The following is a 23,158-nucleotide window of genomic DNA, read 5'->3' as shown; positions in this document are numbered from 1 at the left end:
GGGTTTTTGAAGAAAAACTGACGAAACCAGTCAAGTCCATTGAGAGTTGGTCGATATTTCGACTGAGACAATCAAGTTATGGTATTTATATAAGGTGGATTGTAACATTTCGACCTGATACGAAATCTCGGACTGAAATTTCGGTGAGATACCAAAAGTTCAGTCGAGATTATGTTCTTTTCTTCTTTCATGGTTGTTTTTGACTTGGCATCTTGAAATACCGAGATATTTACCAAGATCTTGGCGAGACCTTGTACTATGCATCCAACTGATAGAATGGCTAGTTTCTATTGGTTGCCAATGATAAGAGAACTCTTATTGAGTTGTGTTTACCGACAAGAGCAAATGTCTCCTGATACTCAATCCCATACACCTAATTGTACCCTTATATCTCTCAACATCACCATCTGATCGGTATTTGATTGTGTAAACCCATCTACATCTAACTAGATCTCTCCTTAGGAAAATCAACCAGCTTCTATGTATAGTTCTTCTCAAGTGCCATCATTTCCTCATATATGGCTTCCTTCCACTTTGGACCAGATATGGTTTCAATGGCATTCTTAGGAATGGAAGTGGAGGAAAGAGCAACAGAAAAAACAACACTTGTAGGAGAGATAGCATCATAAGAAACAAACTTTGAGGATTGGTGCAAGCTCTCTTTTGCGTTTGAATAGCAATGGAGAGATCTAAATAAGGAGGAGGAGTGTTGCCTGGCTGAGGAAGGTAGATCTTAGGATCTGGATCTAAAGAGGACTCTTGGCATGTCTTCTTTCCTTTTCTTTGGTACATAAGCAACTCCTTATTACCAGAACTCCCTGAATGATCAACAACATACACTTCCTTGTGTTTTCCAACATCAAACAAAAATGGAGGAAAGGGTATAGGTGAAGGAAGAGGGGTAACATCAGTAGAGTTTTCACTCCCACTATTCTCCCCATGAAGAAGATGCTGACGAGGAGTAAAGAAAGGTACAAATTCAAAGAAGGTGACATATTTGGATAGAAGTCACCTTCCGGAAGAGGGATGATAACACTTATAGCCTTTTGTAGAGAAGGAACACCCTAGAAAGAGGCATTTGAGGGCCTTGGGGTAAAGTTTAGTCTGAGCATACTTATTAGTATGGACATAACAGATACACCCAAACACCTTGGGGGGAAGGGAGAAAGCAGAAGCCTGAGGAGACAAAATTTTCAAAGGGGATTTGGAACCAAGGAATATAGTAGGCATGTGGTTGATTAAGAAGGCAGCATAAAAAAGGGCATCAAACCAAAAATTCTTAGGGACATGCATGACAAATAGTGATTTTTCTTCTCAGCTACCCCATTCTGTTGGGGTGTGTCAACACAAGCAAGTCGATGGATTATTAGAATGAACAATTTTAATTTTAATCTCAAATTGAGTACAAATCATCAAAAATGAAGGCATCATAAACATCACTCTTATGCTTTATCAAAAAAAGTTCATGTGGACCGAGAATAATCATCAAAATGAAACAAAATAACGATAATGAAAGAAAGAAGTAGCGGGAGCAGGTCCCCAAACATCAAAATACATAATATGAAAAGGAATAATGGATCTATTACCACGATATGGATAAGAAGAACGATAATATTTGGCACACATAAATGGTTCACACTGAACAACATAGGAAGAAGAAAAAGGAGAAAACAAGTGTGGCAATTGTTTTTTCATAACAACAAAACAAGGATGGCCTAAATGTTGTTGCCAAAGCATCTTAGAATTCACAGTACTGTTGTCACTATGTCCACACACACAGGATTGAGCTATGGGCAAAACAGGTGTGCGGGGTTCAAAAAGGTAGAATCTTTTCTCCTCACATCCACTGCCAGTTTTCCTCTTCGTTACCAAATCCTAAAAAAGACAATGAAAAAAGTGATACAGCTATTCAAAAATTTAGTTAAGTGGCTCACAGATAAGAGATTAGTGGCAAAGTTAGGGACATGAAGAATAGAGTCAAGGGAAATAGAAGAAGTAACATGGAAATTGCCCATACCAGAAATGGAGGAAAGGAATCTGTTAGCAAATCTGAATTAGAGAGTAATTGCTTGAGTGATCAATATAATCAAACAAGCCTTATATTTATAATAGAAGAGATTATATGCTAATGACCAAAATACCCCTAGTACAGCCGACTTAACTAGGAGGTACAGAGAAAGTAAAAATACAACTGTAAAATGACCAGAATACCCCCACGGTATTCTGGAATACATAATTCAACACTCCCCCTCAAGTTGGAGCAAATATGTCAATCATGCCCAACTTGACTAAATTAATGGAACAATTTTCCAGACAATCCCTTGATGAAAATATCAGCAATTTGATCAGTAGATTTCACAAAGGGAACACAAATCAACCCTTCTTCCAATTTCTCTTTAATAAAATGCCTGTCCACTTCAACATGCTTAGTACGATCATGCTGTACTGGGTTGTGTGCAATGCTGATTGCAGCCTTGTTGTCATAGTACAACATCATAGGAAGATGAACAGGAACACTAAGATCTTGTAGCAAGCCTTTCAGCCAAAGTAACTCATAAATGCCTTCTGCCATAGCACGAAACTCTGCTTCAGCACTAGAACAAGCCATTACATTCTGCTTTTTGCTACTCCAAGTGGCAATATTGCCACCTACAAAAGAACAATACCCAAAGATAGACTTCCGATCTGTCGAACCAGCCCAATCAGCATTGGTATATGCTTCTATCCGTAGGTGACCATAAGGAGACAGAAGAATGCCTTTTCCAGGGACTGACTTCAAGTAGTGAAGAATCCGAAGAACAGCCTCCATATGAGAAGAATAAGGGTCAACATAAACTGACTCACAGTACTCACAGCAACAGTAATGTCAGGACGTGTGTGTGAGAGATAAATCAGCTTCCCCACTAGTCTTTGGTACCGGCCTTTATCAACAGGTTCACCCTCCTTTTCTTTGAGACGGACAGTAGCCTGCATAGGAGTATTTGAAGGGTGACATCCTAACAAACTAGTTTCAGCCAATAAATCTAGGACATACTTCCTTTGGGAGAGAAAGATGCCTTTGGAAGATCTAGCAACCTCAATCCCAAGAAAATACCGTAGCTTCCCTAGATCTTTAATCTCAAACTCCTGTCAAAGAAACTTCTTCAACCGGCTGATCTCATCACCATCGTTGCCAGTAACCACAATGTCATCAATATAGACTCTAAGAATAGTGAGTTTTCCACCAACCCTCTTTATAAAAAGAATGTGATCAGCATTACTCTGCTTATAGCCCACAAAAATCATGGCTTTTTGAATCCGGCCAAACCATGCTCGAGGTGACTGCTTCAGCCCATACAGTGCTTGCCAAGGAATTAAGTCTCAGACCGTATTGTATCGTCTTGACCAATACGTCTTGGTATTGGTCGTGGTCGATCCGATATAGGTCGAGACGTATCTTTTTTTAAAAAAAATGCAAATGTCTCGACTGTATCGAGACGTATCGACCGATACGTACCGATACGATCGATACGTATCGATACAGACGAGACTTTTTTAAAACATTATTTTATTATATTTAAAATAGCGATACGTATCGAGACCCGACGACTCGATAAGTCTCGATATGTATCGGTTGATACATATCGAGACAATTTGATACTTATCGTTAACTTAAAACGCGCATGCCCAAGTCATTCTCAGAACAGAAAATTGAGCTCCTAGCAGGCTGGCGGAAAAAACCTGGTTCCAGCTTTGAGAAACCCATAAAAAAACATATCTAAACTTGGTTTTTGGGTAAGATTTGTTGAGGGCTTTCATTCCTTTGCCAAAAACGACCCTAAAGGAGCTGAAATCTCATCATTTGGTGCATCTAACAGTCTACATTCGAAATCAAAAGGTGTTCTTGAAGGGAAAGGTAAGTTTTTTGAAAAAAATTTGATTCTTGTGCTTAAATCTTTGATTTTTGGTATGTTTTTTGGTATGAATCAAAGGGAATATGTTAAACTAACATAGAAATTGCATTCTTTGTATACATTTACAAAGATTTGAGTTCAAAATCCATGTTTCTTTGCATTTTTTACCCAAAACCGAAAATTCCTTCTTTAAAATGATTTTTTTTTTTTTAATTTTCTTCTAAAATTTAAAACAAATGCTAATGTATATAATATATGTAGTACATTATGTATAAATCTATGACATCCCAAGAAGATTATACATTTAGCCTAAAATCTGTAAATTTTTTTAATTTATTGGGTATTTTCTGAATTTATAAAATACTTAAAAAAATGTCAAAAATCATGATTTTTCCTTCTATACTCTTTCATTATAGTTTGATAAAATGTATAATTGGCTGAAATAGAAGAGAAAAATTAGATTCATATTATTTGTATGCTAATGTAGTATATTAGATTATTATGTCATTTTTTTTTCATTATTTGAAAAATTAAATAATGTGTAACTAATTATAGAACATATATAAATGTTTAAATATTGTTTAGAGCAACTTTGCTAGGTAGTAAATACATGAAAATGATGTAATGCATGACGTGCATCACAATTCTTAGTATATATGCATGATATATGACACAAATTGCTTGTTTATATTGTTTTTATTGTCCAAAAGTGTATTTCCATGTGTATTTTGATCATTTTCATACGTTTCTGCACCGATCGATACGTATCTCCGATACGATACGATACGATACGATACGTCTCTTAAAATCGCCCGACCGATACGATACCCGATACCGATGCTTAAATCCTTGGTGCTCGTTTCAATTTGCACACTTTACCTTGATTACTGTCACAAGAAAACCCTGGTGGAATATCCATGTACACCTTACTAAGTTCTCCATTTAGGAAGGCATTCTTCACATCTAGCTGTTGTAGATCCCATCCAAGATTGACTGCACAAGATAGCAAAACTCGAACAGTATTAAACTTTGCAACAGGAGCAAAGGTCTCCTGGTAGTCAATCCCATATGTCTGAGTGAAGCCCTTTGCAACCAAACATGCCTTGTATCGATCCACACACCCATAAACCTTCTGTTTGACCACAAACACCCATTTACATCCCACTGGTTTTTTGCTAGAGGAAGGGCTACAAGATCCCAATTATTATTTTTTCTCAGTGCTCTCATTTCTTCCAACATTGCTGCCTTCCACTTTCCATCTGTGTAAGCTTCCTGCCAATTTTTAGGAATGGGAGCACAAAAGAAAGAAATGACACAAATGCACCAAAAGATGGAGAAAGAGAACTATAAGAAACAAAGCGAGAAATGGAATGTTGGGTGCAAGTTCTAGTACCTTTGCGATGACCAATAGGTAGGTCGGAAGAAGAGGTCTTACCAGGAGGAGAAGGATCTGGATCCTGAGTCGGCAACTGGATAGGTATTGGTGCTACAGTGGATTGAAGATGCCCTCTTTTGGAACATCCCTTTTTATAGGTGATGATGTTGGACTTGTCAATTCTCTTCTGAAATTCACTGATGGTTCTCTGAACTAGAGTCAACTACCCTTGAATAGGAACATTACCACCATTATTTTTTACAAGCTCCCCCTGTAAAGGAATCCCTTCGGATAAGGGGCAGTAGCTATAGGAGATGGGGTAGCAGCAATAGGAGATTGGGCAGCATCCAAAGGAGATGGGGCAACAACTATAGGAGATGGGGCATCATCCATGTGTGTCTAGAATGACAATCGATAAAGGAAACAAACCAACGGTGACTAGAAAGTGAAGTTTTACGACTGGGCCCCCAAACATCAGAATGCACTAAATGAAAAAGTGAAGAACTCCTTTTATTTGAAATTGAATAAGTTGAACGTGTCTGTTTGGCCAGAACACAAGCCTCACAATAAAATTCAGTCTTATTACATTTTTGGACCAAAGTAGGAAATAAAGTTGCTAAAATTCCTAATGGAGGGTGACCTAATCTAGAGTGCCATTGGTAAATTTCAAAAGAGACTAAGGAGTTCTGGTGTGGAGAAGGTAATGGTGGTGGAGTGAGTCGACCATCATCAAGCAGATACAAGCCATCATGCACTTTACCCAATCCAATCGTTCTCCCAGAGGCCAGATCCTGAAAAACACAATAGGAAGGAAAAAAAGTTACTTTGAAGTTAAGATCACGAGTAATACTACTAATGGAAAGAAGGTTAGTAATAAAATTAGGAATATGCAAAACAGAAGATAAAGGAAGAGATGGAGTACAGTTGATGATTCCTTTTCCAGAGATGGAAGAAAGGGAACCATCAGCTACCCTAGCTTTGTCTTTCCCAGAAGTGGGAGAATAGCGATGGAAAAGGCTAGAGGACCCGATCATGTGATTTGTAGCTCTAGGATCAATGATCCAAGGATGGGAAGCTACGGAAGCACAATGACCACCAAATGAAATACCTGACCGAGCAAAGTTTGAACCTGAAGGGGTAGGGGAATTTGCAGTAGCTGATGTAGTACAGGCAACAGCAGCAGAAGACTTTAGCACACGAAGGAATACCTATAGATCCTCCTGGGATAGACCAGTGTCAGTAAGGGGGTTTGTAGCAATAGACTTAGAGTGATGGGCCTTCTTGTTTGGTTTCTTCTTGGCAGCCCGTTTGGTTTCAAAGTCAGCTGGCTTCCTATGAAGTTTCCAACATTTCTCTTTGGTATGGTAGGGCTTGTTACAGTGCTCACAAGTGACAATGCCCTCGGTAGAATCACCAGAAGAGGAGTTACCAGGAGGGATAGGAATAGCCGTGGAAGCAGTCTGGAGAGCCGATCTCTCAGTAGGTGGAGGATGGAGCATAGCAGCCCTACGGTTTTCTTCATAGGAGACCAAGGCATAGGATTGTTCAAGTGTGAGAAAAGGGGAGTGGCCTAACACTTGAATCCGAATCTGATCATAATCCACATTTAATCCAGCCAAGAAGTCATAGACCCGTATCTTGTCAACATGCTTCTTATAAGCAGCTATATCACCAAGAGTGGAAGGATGGTAATCAGAAAAATGATCCAACTGTTGCCAAAAGCTACGAAGAGTAGCATAGTACTTGGAGACAGACAATTCCCCCTGAGTGGTATGAAGGACTTTCTTCCGGAGTTCATAAACCTGGGCATCATTGCTAAGATGTCCATATGTTGTTAGCTTTTAGGGTGGAAGAAGGAGAAGAGAAGAAAGAGATAGAGAGTGCTCCACGGTTTTGGTTTGGTGTGTTATGTCTTAAAACAAGAGACTAACATGTTTATATTGAAAAGAATAAGTAATTGCACATAGGCCCTTGGCCTCATACAAATGACAAAAAGAATACACAACAGAGGGGTTATGTACATATATACCCCTGAACAACTATTCATTATTCTTAACACTCCCCCTCAAGCTGGGTGGTATATGTCATACATACCCAGCTTGTGTAACATAAAACTAAAGTGATTAGAGCCAAGTCCTTTGGTGAAGACATCTGCCACTTGTTCATTTGTCTTCACAAAAGGAGTACAAATAGCCTTAGAGTCTATCTTCTCCTTGATAAAGTGTCTGTCAACCTCAACATGCTTTGTCCTGTCATGTTGAACTGGGTTGTGAGCAATACTAATGGCTGCCTTGTTATCGCAATATAGACTCATAGGTTCAGTCGTCTCAAATCCTAATTCTTGGACAAGTTTCTTCAACCACAAGATTTCACATACACCATGAGCCATGGCTCTAAACTCTGCTTCAACACTTGACCTAGCTACCACAGGTTGCTTCTTACTTCTCCAGGTGACTAAATTTCCCCCGACAAAGGTACAGTATCCAGAGGTGGATCTTCTATCAGAAATAGACCTGGCCCAATCAGCATCTGTATATACTTCAATTCTCAAGTGACCATTCTTAGAGAAGAGAAGACCTTTTCCAGGGCATGACTTCAAATACCTGAGGATCCTGTAAACTGCATCAAGATGTCCCATCTTGGGTGCATGCATAAATTGACTCACCACTCCAACAGCATAGGTGATGTCAGGCCGGGTGAGTGAGAGGTAGATTAGCTTACCTACTAACCTCTAATACTTTTCAGCATCCACAAGAGGTTCACCACATTCTTCCCCTAGTTTGTGGTTCTGCTCAATAGGGGAGGAGATTGGTGTGCATCCTAAGTAGCCTGTCTCTGTAAGTAGATCAAGAACAAACTTCCTTTGGCAAACATTGATCCCTTGCTTGGATCGTGAAACCTCAATCCCCAGAAAATACTTCAATAGACCGAGAACTTTGATCTCAAACTGCCGAGCCAAATAAAGCTTAAGCTTTGAGATCTCAGCTTCACTGTTTCCTGTGACCACAATGTCATCAACATAAACAATGAGATCCGTAATGGTGCTGTCCTTCCTTTGTATAAACAATGTGTGATCAGCTTGACTTTGAGTATATCCATTTTGCAGGATAGCTTGTCTGAAGCTCTCAAACCAAGCCTTAGGAGACTGTTTGAGTCCATAGAGAGCCTTCCTAAGTCGACACACTTTCCCATTGTCACTAGGATGCTTGAACCCAAGAGGAGAGTGCATATATACTTCTTCTTCTAGGTCACCATGTAAGAATGCATTATTCACATCAAGTTGGTACAATGGCCAATCAAGATTTGCAGCCATTGAGAGAAGTACACGAATGGAGTTATGCTTGGCCACCGGAGCAAAGGTTTCCTGATAGTCAAAGCCATACACCTGTGTATAACCCTTGGCGATAAGTTTTGCCTTATACCTCTCCACAGTACCATCAGACTTGAACTTGAATGTAAATACCCATCTGCATCCAACAGGGATTCTCCCTTTAGGGAGTTCAACCAGATCCCAAGTGTGATTCTTCTCAAGTGCCAACATTTCTGTGTTCATTGCTTCTCTCCATTTGGGATCTGCCATAGCCTCTGCTACATTCTTGGGAATAGAGATGGATGAGATAGCCACAGTGAAGGCTATACCTGTAAGGGAGATAGAATCATAGGAAACAAACTTGGCAATGGGATTAGTGCATGCCCGAGTTCCCTTGCGGTGGGCAATAGGAAGATCTAAGTCTGAGAATGTGGAGGAAGCTATACCTGTCTCAATGGATGGAGGCTCAGGATGAGGAGACAAAGAAGGATTTTGGTAGGTCTTCTTTATAGGAAGCCATGAAGAAGGATTTCTCCTATCCTGCGTATACACCAGTAGCTCCCCCTGTTCTCTGTTCTCCTGTGCACTAGGAAGCTCCCCCTCAACAACAGTATCCACAGAAGGTTCCTCATCAACAACAATAGTATCCACATAATTTTTCTTTCCCTTGTCAATCTGAAAAAGGGAAATAGGGACAAGAGAAGAGAAAGGAAATGACACAAACTCGGGAACCTCTTCACCCTCAACACCACCACCAAGAGAGGAACACTCCCCCTGAAGAGGTGACCGAAAATACGGAATGGTTTCAATGAAATGAACATCTTTGGAGAGAAGCCACCGACGAATAGGAGGATAATAGCATTTATACCCCTTGGAGGTGGGGGAATACCTAAGAAAGATGCACTTGAGAGCCTTAGGATCCAATTTAGTGCGGGCAGATTTGCTAATATGTACATAGCAAATACACCTAAACACCCTTGGAGGGAGAGAAAAAGAAGAAGACCTTGAGGGGAGGACATCAAGAGGAACCCTGAAGTTCAAGACACTAGAGGGCATGTGATTAATAAGAAAGACAGCAGTGAGTAGGGCATCAGACCAAAAAGTTTTTGGAACATGCATGGTAAACTAAAGGGATCTAGCCACTTTAAGGAGATGGCGATTTTTCCTTTCAGCCACCCCATTTTGTTGGGGGGTATCAACACAGGCCACCTGATGAATAATGCCATGGTCAGAAAAAAAGGTTTCCAAACCACTATACATATACTCCCCACCTTTGTCAGAGCGGACAATTTGGATCCGAGTGTGAAATTGGGTAGACACTAACTCATAAAACTGTTTAAATGCAACATAGACATCACTCTTATGTTTCAAAAGGTAAACCCAAGTAACCTTAGAAAAATCAATGAAAGAAACAAAGTAGCGGAAGCCACGCAAAGAAGTAACAGGGGAAGGCCCCCAAACATCAGTATGGATAAGATGAAAAGGTAAAGTAGATCTATTACCATTAGATGCATAAACTGTTTTACAACTTTTGGCAAATAGACAAGGTTCACAATGAAAAACATGAGTGACAGGAAAAGAAGTAAATAAATGTGGCAACAGTTTCCTCATAACAGAAAAGGAAGGGTGCCCCAAACGACGATGCCAAAGCAAAATATCCTCCTGAGTACGTCCACCTTCTTGCCCACAAACATAAGGCTGAGCTTGCACAACAGGGGAAGCACCAGTCTCCAAAACATACAAGCCATTAGCTTCACGACCATTGCCAATCACCCTCCTCGTCACCAAATCCTGAAAAAGACAATGGGTAGGAAAGAAGGTGACAAAGCAGTTCAAAGATTTAGTCAATTGGCTAACTGAAAGAAGGTTAGTGGCAAAGTTGGGAACATGAAAAACAGACTTCAAAGGTAAAAGTGGGGTGATCTGGATATCTCCCTTACCAGAAATAGAAGAGAAGGAACCATCAGTAATATTTACCTTATCTTTCCCAGAAAAACAGAATAGGAATTATACAGCTGAGACCTACCAGTCATATGATCCGTGGCACCTGAGTCAATGACCCAAGGTGTGGTACCGGAGGAGGAGGCCTGCAGTGCAGTGGAAGGAGTAGCAGAGGAACCATCCAGATGAGCCACAATCCGGCGAAATGCAGCAATGTCTTCTTTGGAAAGAGAGGATTCATCAGATTCAACGACTCCAACATGAGCCTTAGGCCCCTTCTTCCGCTGCCCTCTCGGTCCTTCAGATGAACCAGCAGGGGGCTTCCCATGGAGATCCCAGCAAAAGTCCTTCGTATGCCCAGCCTTGCCACAATGGTCACATAAGAATCAGCCCTTCACAGCTCCCTTAGCAGCCCCCTTATCAACTCCCTTAGTGGAGTCCTGAAGGGTGGAAGAAACAAGAGCAAAGTGCTCAACAACAGTGGGAGCAGTCCCCATGGCACCCCTACGGGTCTCCTCACTCTGTACATATCCACACACCTCCTCCAGTGAGGGAAGACTTGGGCGGCCAAGGATTTGCACCCTAAGAGGCTCAAAGTCAGAATTAAGGCCTCCAAGGAGAAATAAGACCCTCTCTTTCTCAAACAACCGGTGCACTTTGACCTCATCATCAGGGCATAACTGAAGGTCTCTATTGTGATCATACTCCTCCCACAGACCCACAACAAGACTGTAGTACTCAGAGATGCTTCTATCCCCCTGGCACAGGCTAACAATCTGTTGGAGAAGTTGGTACACCTTTGTAGAGTCCCCAACTCGATAAAAAATACGAGCCACACTGTCCCAAATGTCCTTGGCAGTTTCCTTGCCCATAAATCTTCTTCCAATCTCAGGCTTCATGGAGAAAAGAAGCTAGGCCATCACAAGAGAGTTCTCAGTGTCCCATTTGGAGTACCCTTGCTCGGTAGGGAGGGGGGCCTTGATGCTACCATTGATGTAGCCCATCTTCCCCCTACACCGAAGAATCAATTTCATGGAGCGGGACCAATCCAAATAGTTTTGGCTCTCAAGTTTGGCAATAGGAAGTTGGATATTGGGGCTCTCGAAGGAAGAGGAGTGAGGTGGAGCTGTTTCCACAAGGGGTAAGGATGTTTCAACATTTTTCTCACCCATAGTGAAGCTGAAATCAATCACTTAGGCTAGGGTAACAGCAGTACTTCAAGCAAACAGATATTGCGCAAAACAGTAGCCACAAACAGGGCAGAAAAATGGCCAAAAACAGCTTAAAACACTTATAGATCTTCAGAAATTGTTCAAACAGCAGCGGAGTAAGGATGAGTATTGTTCCTTACCAAAAAACGATGCAAATAGACCATAAACAATGGTCAAACAAAGACCTATTGAAGACCACAAAGCCAAACCAGACTCTAGCTGGCGGAAATTCTGGGCAGAACAGCAACCACGAAATCTTTGTGGATTGAATGGAAGCTTGTAAACAGCTTAAGAGAAGTAAAGGGAATCAAAGAGGACTCCCAGACGAAATGGATTCCAAACCAAAGGGAAACAGCTTGGAGAAGATAACCTAACCTGACCTTGGAACAGCAGCAGCAACTAAGTGAAAGAGGACCTTCCTCGCACTCCAATCTTCCTTCAAACACTTGCAAACAACAGAATCAGCTCTGATACCATGTTAGCTTTTAGGGTGGAAGAAGGAGAAGAGAAGAAAGAGATAGAGAGTGCTCCACGGTTTTGGTTTGGTGTGTTATGTCTCAAAACAAGAGACTAACATGTTTATATTAAAAAGAATACGTAATTACACATAGGCCCTTGGCCTTATACAAATGACAAAAAGAATACACAACAGAGGGGTTATGTACAGTATACCCCTGATACAACTATTCACTATTCTTAACATATGTATCCTTGCAGGTAGACCATATCTATGCAGCTGTATCAAGAAGAAGAAATCCACTTGCAAGGCCTAATTGCATGGAGCCAATCAAATAAGACATGAGGATACCATTATTGCATATCCACCTGTTCAGAAGAGGGCAAGCTTCAATTGGCATAACAGTAGTACCATCAATATGGCTAGTAAGCCCACGACCAGCAATGGCAAAGTAAGCAGAGCGAGACCATATCAGGTAATTGCTCCCATCCAATTTGATAGGATTAGGGAGAAGGTCACGGGTATCATTCCTACCATACCCATCAGCAGCAGAAGTGCCAATAGAAATTTCAGAGTCACCCATTATGTAGCAGAGACACCCAAATCGCAGAGAGGGGCTATGGTGATGAGAAACCCGATAAAAACTCCCAAGATAAGAGCTGGAAATTGGAGGAGAAACCTCTTTAAATGTAGGAAGAGTTGTCCCCAAAAACCACCAGCAACAAATAGGGCAATCCCTTAGATCCACTTTTCAGGGTTTTGAAAAAAACCCTGATTCTGGTAAGATCGATGTAGGGTGGAGAGCAATCAAAAAACCAGTGTAATGAGCTGAAACTTGGCTTGAGTGTACTTGTAGTAGTGCTGAATCACTCTTCCAAAAACCAGCATCAACAGAGAAGTAAAACCCCAAGATCGATATTTGCAGGGTTTTGAAAAAAACCAATATGAGAGCAAAAATTGATCAGGGAGAGAAGCCACAATATGGCTGGAGATAGAACCTTGTCCAATATGAGTTTGCTACAGTTCTTGAGCTTCAACAATGTGGAGAGATCCCTTGAAAGTGTAGATTGAATCAGTCCAAAAAAGCCTTGAAGTCCTCAAATATCGTAGGCAGTGTACAAGCTCCTATCGATCTGAAAATTTTATATCATTGAATGAGGTGATGGAGGGCAGCAACTGGATCTATAGATCACCTCATCCGTGCTGCCATAGTGGGATAATGAAGAACAAAAGGGAAAGAGGGGAAGAAGAGCTCGAGAATGAAAGGAAGGAGAAGGGGAAATCGAGAATGGAAAAAAAAAGGACTGCCCTAATCCGAAACCTGCTCTGATGCCATGTTAGCAGATTTGAATTAGAGAGTAATTGCTTGAGTGATCAATATGATCAAACAAGTCTTGTATTTTTAATAGAAGAGATTACATACTAATGACCAAAATACCCCTAGTACAGCCGACTTAACTAGGAGGTACAGAGAAAGTAAAAATACAACTGTAAAATGACCAGAATACCCCCACGATATTCTGGTATACATAATTCAACAGAATAGACAATATAGGAATCATAATACTGGGACATACTGGTCATATGATTAATGGCGCCAGAGTCAATAACCCAAGAAGGAGCCGATGTTTAGACCTGCAAGGCTGAAGCCGAAGAGTCTGGTACTGTAGATGTAGAAAAAAGAGCTGCTCAGCTGTGACATAACCCTGCGAAATGCTGCAATATCCTCCGTGGTAAGAGAATTGTGGTTTGCCTGCAAGCCAAATGAATACCCCATTGGTTCAGTCTCAGCCATCACTGTATGTGCCCAAGCTACCACTCTCCTACCATCATACATATCAGTAGGACCACCGTGTGTACTAGGGAAAGGACCATGGAGTGCCCAACACCTATCTCTAGTGTGTCTATATCTCCCACAATGATTACATCGGAGTCTATCTCTGTTATCCCCACGGGGTGGCCCTTGGCTTCTTCTTCCATCATGCCAATCCGATGCAGGGCCATCGGCAGCCCCTACCAGGCCCAGGCCAGAACCAGTCAATCACCCGACAAGGTACCATCTTAGGCCCGGGCCCAGGCCTTATCAGCCCCTGGCTAAGCCCACGGTCCAGCCCAAGTCCAAGATTCAATCCAAGTTCAAGACCAGTTCAGACCTGGACTGATTTCATCATGGACTCCTTGGGACAGTCAAGTCTGGCCCCACAAACTCTAGCATAGTCTTGTGTCTTTTCATATTCCTAGGCAGCTTTAATGTTTTCCTTTATTTAGTTTTGTTTGTAGTTCCCAAGTCTTGGGAACATTTTTCTATTTCTTGGGTCTAGTTTCCAAGTCTAGGAATTAATTTCTATGCATTGGTTTTGGTTTCTAGGTATGCAAATTCTAATTAGTCTTGGAATTCCAACAGTCTTTTGATGTAATCCAAAAGGCTATTAGGCCTCCTCCTAAGCTATATAATGGAATGGTGGGTTGTTGTTTCAGCATCCAGACTTTTGAAGAAAAAATTCCTCTTTTGAGAACCCTTGTGAAAAACAAGAGCTATGAGACTCAGCAACCCAGGTGGGACTCCTGCAGATTGGCCTAGGTGTTACTCCTACGTCTGGTAGACTGGTGGGACTCCAGCTCTACAATCTAGCTATCCATTTTCATACCTACCTAATTCTCTACCTGATTCGATCTTGGCAGGCAGCCTTTTTTTTAGGTCTGCACCACAATCTCTTTGGGAGCTAGAAGTAAGGGTAGACTGCTCAAGAGATGGTACAGTTTCCATTGCCGCTCTCCAGGTCTCCTCACTTTGTAATGATCTTCTAGAGAAGTTGGTAAACTTTAGCCGAGTCACCCACTCAGTCAAATGTCTTAGAGACACTATCCCAAATGTCCTTGGCAGTCTCCTTTCTCATAAACTTCCTACCAATCTCAGGTTTCATAGATAAGATCAACCAAGTCATAACCATGGAGTTCTTGGTCTCCCATTCATGATACGTTGGATCACTTGAGTCAGGTGCCTTAATGGTACCTGTAATGTACCCCAACTTCCCTCTACTTCGTAGGGAAAGCTTCACAAAATGGGCCCAATCCATGTAGTTGGTATTGTCCAACTGACAGTGGAAAACTGGGTGTTGGGTTGCTCAAAGGCAATTTGAGTAAAATGGGATCTAGTCGAATCACTAACCGAAGCTTCCATAGGTCCATTAACTTTCAATGACAAGATATAAGAGTTGGTTTAATATCCAAATCAAGTGAGGAGTACGAACTCTACCCAAATACCCCTTCCCAGTACTTACAGAAAAATTCTAGCAAGAGGAGCAAGCACACAACTCAAAGAAATTCAACTCAAATACACTTTTCAAGGTGTAACATCATCTCGTAACAATTCTAGGGGACCCAAAAACATAGGTTACCAACACAAAGCTGCTGAGGCATCACACACAATTTCAAGAACACAAAAAATGGTAACAAACAGTGCTGGCTGTACATTTTTGAACCAAGAAAATCGAGTTGTGCTTCAAGAAATCTTTCATTCACTAGCTGAGACTATGAGGGGGTTAAAGAGGGCCCTTAGGCAATCAAATGAGTCCTAACTCATCTCCAACATCTGGATGAGAGAGAAGAACATTAAAGAAAAAATTGGCAGTAAAAGCAAGGATGCTAGCCTTTGTTGAGTTGGGCTTCAAACTTCTATTTCTTCACATGAGACCTCTTAGTGTTTCTATGACCTTCAAGCAAGCTCATGTCATGATTTCTTCAAACTTTTCGCATAATAGCCTCCTCCTTGGAAACCCTTTGTAACCTAGGGTTCCAAAGACAGGAAATGGAAGCAGAGAGCTTGGAGAAAGACTCTCAAACCAAACTGTGGGCTCTGATTACCTAGTTGGAATCTGAAGATTGTAAGAACAGAAGAGAACAAGAAGGAAGTTGAGAGTAGAAGGTTGAAGGAGAGAAAAAGGAGAGGAAGAGAAGAGAAGAGAAGAGAAGAGAAGAGAAAGAGGTGGCGGTAGAACATGTGGGAGAGTATTGCACTACTCTCCCCTATATTGATTCACTTAGCCGATAATAAGAGAGAAATTACATACCTACCCCTCAAGCTAATGTAAGGTAGCTAAGACAGGTAGAAAGGTAAAAAAGTAAAAGAACAATACAGTATAATATATCCTAGTACCCAAAGTACCCTTATCACATGAACTCTAATAATGGATGGATATTTAATTGTGTGTGTGTGTATATATATATATGGAAAAAGAATGGTAACCGGTTGTGTGGTTCCTGCACGTAGACACAGGACTACGCGAAATTATCGCTCAGCCCCCAGTGAACTAAAAAATCCTATTCACTTAAATGCTTCTGCACATGCTCTTATTGGCCCCTGTGCTGGTGCTGGTGCTTGCGAACACGACATGTTGAATGGCTTTGAGTACTGTTGATGTATACATTGATTCTGCTCTTCCCTAACAGTTCGAGCTTTTAGGTGAAACGGTAGTGAACTTGGTATCAAAGCAGGGAGGTCAAGTGTTCGACTCTTGGGAATTGCATCGGAAGAGTTTTCCCGACATATCTTCTTCTTCGGTGTTGGGTGAAGGAAATGCCGCATGAGCTACACGTGCAAGGACCATGGGATCTTGGCCTGCACGTGCGGGGTAGTCTTGAAATATACATTGACGCTGACCTTCCCTAGCAGTTTTAGGTGAAACGGTGGTGAACAAGTACCCTTGAAGAAGGAGGGTGGGGAGGATAAATTTACAAGAATTGAAGTTGTGATTATAATGAATGGAGTTTAGTGGTGATAAAGCTTTGCAAAGGCTAATGGACGGTCACATCCCTCTCCACTTGATGTTTCCGAAACATTATTTTATTTGAGGAGAAATTTCTGCATAGAATTGGGATCTCATTCTGTTGCCGTCGGTAATCTCAATTCAAACACTTGATTGTTGAGTATACGCAAAATATTGGATAAGAAATATATGTCATGACACTTTCAATCTAGTAACAATTAAGAGGGCATGTTTAATGCAATCTGAAAATCCATGTTATGGATCTCAGATGTTGGCAGGCCCAATGGTTGGATCTTGTGATCAAATTCAGATCTATAGGAAGGGAAGAAGGAGAGATGAGGTCGATCTGCTAGTGGGGAAGAGAGAAGGGAGAGAGAACGGGGGATGAAAGAGAGTTCTCACACATTACTTTTTAAATCAGAATTTTAATCCATCCAATTAATTTGACAAGGAATGGATTTACAATCTTTAGATAAGAATAAACGACCAGAACTATTGTCAATCTAAACTTCCTAAAGTATTAATCTGAAAATAATAAAATAAGACTTTTAGAATGAATAAGATACTCCCTAAACCCTAACTTAGGGCCAGATTGGCCCCACTTCTAGTGACAGCTATCTAAAAAAGTATCAACATAAAATAATCTACTAACTAATAAATAATGGACCCCACATAATCTTATCCATATATTTAATCCCGTGTACAGGATTAAGACCTCAAATATGGGCTTATAAAAGAGGGTTATTACATCAATAAACTCAAAAAAAGGAAGCTCAAAGTCTATAGAACCCATTGATGGGCCCAAATAAAGCCTTTCTAGGCCCAATTACACAATTTTAACTGCACGGATGTTTGCTTGGGCTAGTTATTTCTTGTTATAGCCAAATGACAAAGTAAGATAACATGATTAAAAAGCACAAGGCTCATGTATTCTGGTAGAAATGAAGCCAGAAGGAAAAGGAAAAAGATATCCTAGAGTTCGATTAACATCCTGGGAAAGTATGATTGCATACTGAAAAGCTCTTGAGCATATGGCCATGAAGATATCCTAGAGTTAGATTAACATTCTGGGTAAGTATGATTGCGTACTGAAAAGGTCTTGTACATATGGCCATGGTACTTATTGCTCTGTTTCCTACACCTATTTAACATTACACTTTATTATTTGATGATTCAAGATGATTCTGGTTTTTGCTATATGAAGCTAGTTCTGGATTATTACTAGAGTGACTAAATTTAAGAACTTTTTTTTAATGCGTAACTAAATTTAAGAACTTTCTTTGGAGGTATAAAATAGTTCTCAAGTGGTATCCTTCCTTGACTTTCCATCATTAGATTTGTTGTTGTGGACTTTATTTTCTTTTTTATACTAGTGCATTTATTTATCCCGACTCTTGTTTGGGCATTTTTCAGGTTGCTCCTGATGTAAAAGAGGTCCTCGATACTTTCCGTGTTGCTGCTGAACTAGGAACCGATTCACTTGGAGCATATGTTATTTCCATGGCTTCCAATGTATGTATTAGCTATAGATGTCGAATTCTTGGTATATAAGACATTTTACAGTTAAATAGTTAAAACCAAAGCTTCTGTTCATTTTTTGTTGAATCAGTGGTGACAATTGCTATAATTCTTGATAATTGGTAGGCGAGTGATGTCCTTATTGTGGAGCTCTTACAGAAGGATGCACGACTTGCTCTGAGCGGGGAGCACGGGAGACCATGCCCTGGGGGAACGTAAGTGACATGGATCAAGATATTCTCATCTCAGGTGGCTGAGAAACATTAGGGAACAACAAAACCAAATCCAATAATCACTGATTAATCTACACACTATATAATTGGAAAAACCTAAAACAAACTGAGAATAAAAATTCACTATGTAATTTAAGAAACTAAAACGATAAACTTTACCATACTTTCAAGACATTCCCCAAAATAATATCACTGCAACAACCTACTACCCTATTTATTGTTTGCAGATTCACTTAATATAATGGCAACTCCATCTTCCACTACTGTGCTTAAATAACTTTTTTTTTGGATGAATGGTGTGCTAAATAATTTCAATTACATTGGGAAAGAACAAAAGATACAAACTTGGGCCCGTTGTAGTATAAACTAGAGTTGCTAGTTTGGAGTAGCCAAAAAAAATACCTTCTAATTTGAGACTACAGAATAATCAGAAAACCAACTGTTGACAGGGATGGACTAATCTCTCTCTGTAGTTGACCATGTATTTCCTCTTCTATACAGTGGCACACAAACTTGGGTCCGTTGTAGTATAAACTAGAATAGCTAGTAGACCTATCTAAACCATATGGTGAGGCTTGATTATAAGATTGGTAAGCTTGCCCTCATGCACAAGTTACCAATGCCTTTTCTGGAATGTGTCGCATGGAATACTCTGAAAAATATGATTTGTCCTTCTGAACATAACCTCCGAGAATCTATGATATATAAATTAAAATTATGCTTGACCAAAGTCCAAACTTGTGAGAAGACATGGTAGAAAAGGAGAAAAATTGAATGTCCTAACAATGTTTAACCGAGATTTAACTAGCACATTTGATTCACATCTCATGAAAGAATGCATAATGTAATCTCAAATTTGTTGGATTTCTCTTTAATGCAGGTTGCGGGTAGTCCCCCTATTTGAAACAATGGAAGACTTGAGAGGAGCTGGTTCAGCAATCAGGAAGTTGTTATCAATTGATTGGTATCGAGAGCACATAATAAAAAACCACAATGGACACCAAGAGGTGTGTATTTGAATAATGTTTAAAGGTGATTGTGTTTCATCAAATCCTAAAGCAAGTTGTGGAACTTAAACTTTCATTGTGCATAGGTCATGGTTGGGTACTCAGATTCTGGTAAAGATGCTGGGCGCTTTACTGCAGCATGGGAACTTTACAAAGCCCAAGAGAGAGTTGTAGCAGCCTGCAATGAGTTTGGAATAAAAGTAACCCTCTTCCATGGGCGAGGTGGGAGTATTGGGCGTGGTGGTGGGCCTACCTATCTTGCCATACAATCCCAACCACCCGGTTCTGTGATGGTACGTGCTCCAATCTATTCAGTTCAGAATTCAGATACTTTCATGTTTGATTCTTGGTGCACTATAAACTACTTGGCATGGTTTGAAATTTTCCCTTGATATCTGAATAGTAAGAGCATGTGCCATGCACTCAGTCACGGCCAAAGTATAGTCTGATCTCTTCACCCATTTTTCAAATATGCCTGCATTCTAATTGAGACATGCTGAAGTCATTTCCCCCACCCCCCTTTTTATGCTGCTATTCATACAACGATACAATCTTTATGATCTGTACTGATATCAGAGATAAGAGAACCAGCAGGGAGAAAGGGAGAAGATGAAGTGGAGAGAGAGAGCTAGAGTGCGATGGAATAATCCTATCGCTACTAGCAGCCAACTATATATAATTAAGGAACCGACTCTTAGTAGAATCCTACTAAGAGTGGAGGTCTAGTTACAATAGAAATAGACAACTCTTAATCCTAAGTACAAAAATAAATAAGAAAAAAATAAACAGAAAGACAACTAATACTAAAATATTAAACAGACTAAACTAAGCTAATTGACACAATCCTACGATACATTGTTGCATGAAAGACCATGGAGCTCCACCCCACAATACACACTCTAACACTCTCCCTCAAGCTGGAGTATATATACCTCCCATACCCAACTTGGAACAACCACTAAGAAAAACAGGTTGGAATCGCCAGAGTTGGCAAAAGAAGTCAAAATAAGCTTTTGCATAATTCCTCACAAAATGACAATCGACCTCAATATGTTTTGTCCTCTCATGAAGAACCGGACTACTGACAATATAGATTGCAACCTGATTATCACAATACATCTTCATAGGTTTTGCAATTGAGAACCTCAATTCTTGAATGAGAGATTTCATCCACATCAATTCCCCAATAGTATATGCCATAGCTTTATACAGTCTCCGCACTAGATCGAGCAACAATAATATGTTTTTTACTCCAAGTTACAAGGTTACCACCAACAAACATGCAATATCCAGTAGTTGACCGGCAATCATCTGTAGCACCAGCCCAATCTTCGTCAGAATAACCCACAATATCTGTGCGACCATGACGTCTATAGACAAGATCTTTCTCGGGACCCTTTAAGATATCTTAGGATGCGGCACACAACATCTCAGTAAGCCAGTTTAGGATTCTCTATAAACTAACCAATAACTCCAACGACAAAGGAAATATCAGGACGAGTACCAGTCAAATAAATAAGCTTCCCAACCAGTCTTCTATATTGATTTATCTAAGAAATCTTTGCCATCACACACCCCAAGCTTCAGATTAGGATCCATAGGATTATCAATAGGCTTACAGCTCAACATGCCACTCTCAGATAAAAGATCAAGAACACATTTCCTCTGAAATAAGCTAGCACCCTTCTTGTAACGAACAATTTCAATTCCCAAAAAGCACCTGAGCATCCCTAAGTCCTTCATCTGAAAATTCCGGTGTAAATATGATGCAGATTTATCACCAAACTAGGCTTCTTTCCATAAGAATAAGTCTAGGGTTGGCTTATATACATGTTGGATCTTTGGTCCCTTGGGTTTTCAATGTAATAGGTCACTTTATGGGCCTAAAATATGGGTAATTAAGTTGCATACGAGATTAGTTGTTTTAGTTCCATACTTAGTTTTATTTTGGAGTTTTAGTTCATAAATTTAACCGGTTCAACCAATGGTTCAATTTAAGTGAGTACAGTGGTTTTCTTTTAAGTGTTTAGTAGGGCTGGATTAGGACTCTGTTTTGAGTCTATTTTAGTTTCCTAGTCAGTTTAAGTTACCTAATAGGTTATGGATTGGGTTAGGCCTTTCCTTTTTATTGTAGGAGTCAATTTTTGAGTCTTTTATATAAGGTTGTAAGGGGGGGGGGTTAAGTATTGAATACGAATTTTGATAATGAAAAGGCTTTTTGTTGCTCTCATCCATTGAAGATTTGTCTTGTGTTTGATCAAGGCTGGTGGGATTGGTGTTTGATCCAATCGACACCTTGCGGTGTGAGCCCGGGTTGTTCTTTGAAGCTTTCTTTCAATTCTTTGAGGATCTCCTTCGAGTTCTTTGAAGATCTCCTTCAAGTTCAAGATCAAGATCAAGATTCAATTTTTATTCAAGAACATCAACCAAACAAGTTGCTGCCAAGATTTCTCTGCAATGACAGTAAGTTTGATATATCCCATTAACTCATCTCTTAATGGTGATACAAACTGACTATCTCCAGATATAAAAGTAAGATTGGCATTAGAGGGTGACAGCGCTATAGAACTCTGAGAAGAGGTGACAGTGGTAGCTGAGAGTTGTGGAGCCCATTTTGGCCTACCATGCTTTTCCCAACACGTATCAATAGTATGATTCTGCTTTTCACAGTGTGTACATTGACAAGCATGACTTGGTTTGGTGGCTGTCCTCTGACTCGACCACCACCAAGACCTCTTCCTCCCCAAGAACCACAACCTCTACCAGGAAAACCAGTACCACGGCCAAGACCACCATTATTCGAAACAAAAGTGAAATTATCCTTGGTAGAAAGAGTCAGATTGGTGAAGGAGAGACACAATACGCTGAATTCGACATAAAGCCTCATTCATGGATGGAATCTTCTCGCCTGCAAGTATTTGGCTTTTGACAGATTGAAGATAGAGTCCAAACTAAACAAAAAGTTAGCAACTAAGAATCCAGCACATTGAGACTTCAGGATTTCAGTATCAGTGGACAATGGTTGATAAACATCGAGTTCCTCCCACATGCCCTTTAGATAACTGTAATAATCACTAACAGATTTGCCATTCTTCCTGAAGGAGAAAAACTTCTCATATAAATCAAATACTCTGGACATGTATCTGTCTTGAGAGAAACTCTCTGAGTTCGTCCCACATGCCCTTGGTTGTGGTATGAAACTTGAAATTAGCAGCCACAGAAGGATCCATACAGTTCCACAGCCAGCAAAGTACGGTGCCATCGTCTGCTATCCATTCAGGATACTCAGGAGCAGTCATAGAAGGTGGTGGTTTAGTCAAAAACTCTATTTTCTGCTTGGCAGTGATATAAACCCGAACTACTTGGGCCCAGAGAAGATAGTTGGATGCACGACTAAGCTTGATGATAGATGTGATCTGAGCAGTAACAGTGTCCGCTGGAGGTTTT

General features: G+C 40.4%; 1 protein-coding gene across 2 annotated transcripts in view; it reads left to right on the top strand.

The window, feature by feature from the left end:
- The window catches only part of LOC122664089 (phosphoenolpyruvate carboxylase 4), a 63,171-nt gene that overhangs the window by 37,713 nt on the left and 2,300 nt on the right, over positions 1–23,158 (top strand). For both annotated transcript variants that reach the window (XM_043859775.1, XM_043859776.1), the window contains exons 16-19: positions 18,367–18,465; positions 18,598–18,686; positions 19,585–19,711; positions 19,798–20,004. In XM_043859775.1, coding sequence (XP_043715710.1) covers positions 18,367–18,465; positions 18,598–18,686; positions 19,585–19,711; positions 19,798–20,004 — 522 coding nt within the window. The remainder of the gene's footprint in view (positions 1–18,366; positions 18,466–18,597; positions 18,687–19,584; positions 19,712–19,797; positions 20,005–23,158) is intronic.

This window comes from Telopea speciosissima, chromosome 6, assembly GCF_018873765.1.
Source record: "Telopea speciosissima isolate NSW1024214 ecotype Mountain lineage chromosome 6, Tspe_v1, whole genome shotgun sequence".
Classification (NCBI taxonomy): domain Eukaryota; kingdom Viridiplantae; phylum Streptophyta; class Magnoliopsida; order Proteales; family Proteaceae; genus Telopea; species Telopea speciosissima.
This window is presented reverse-complemented; position numbering and strand designations above follow the sequence as displayed.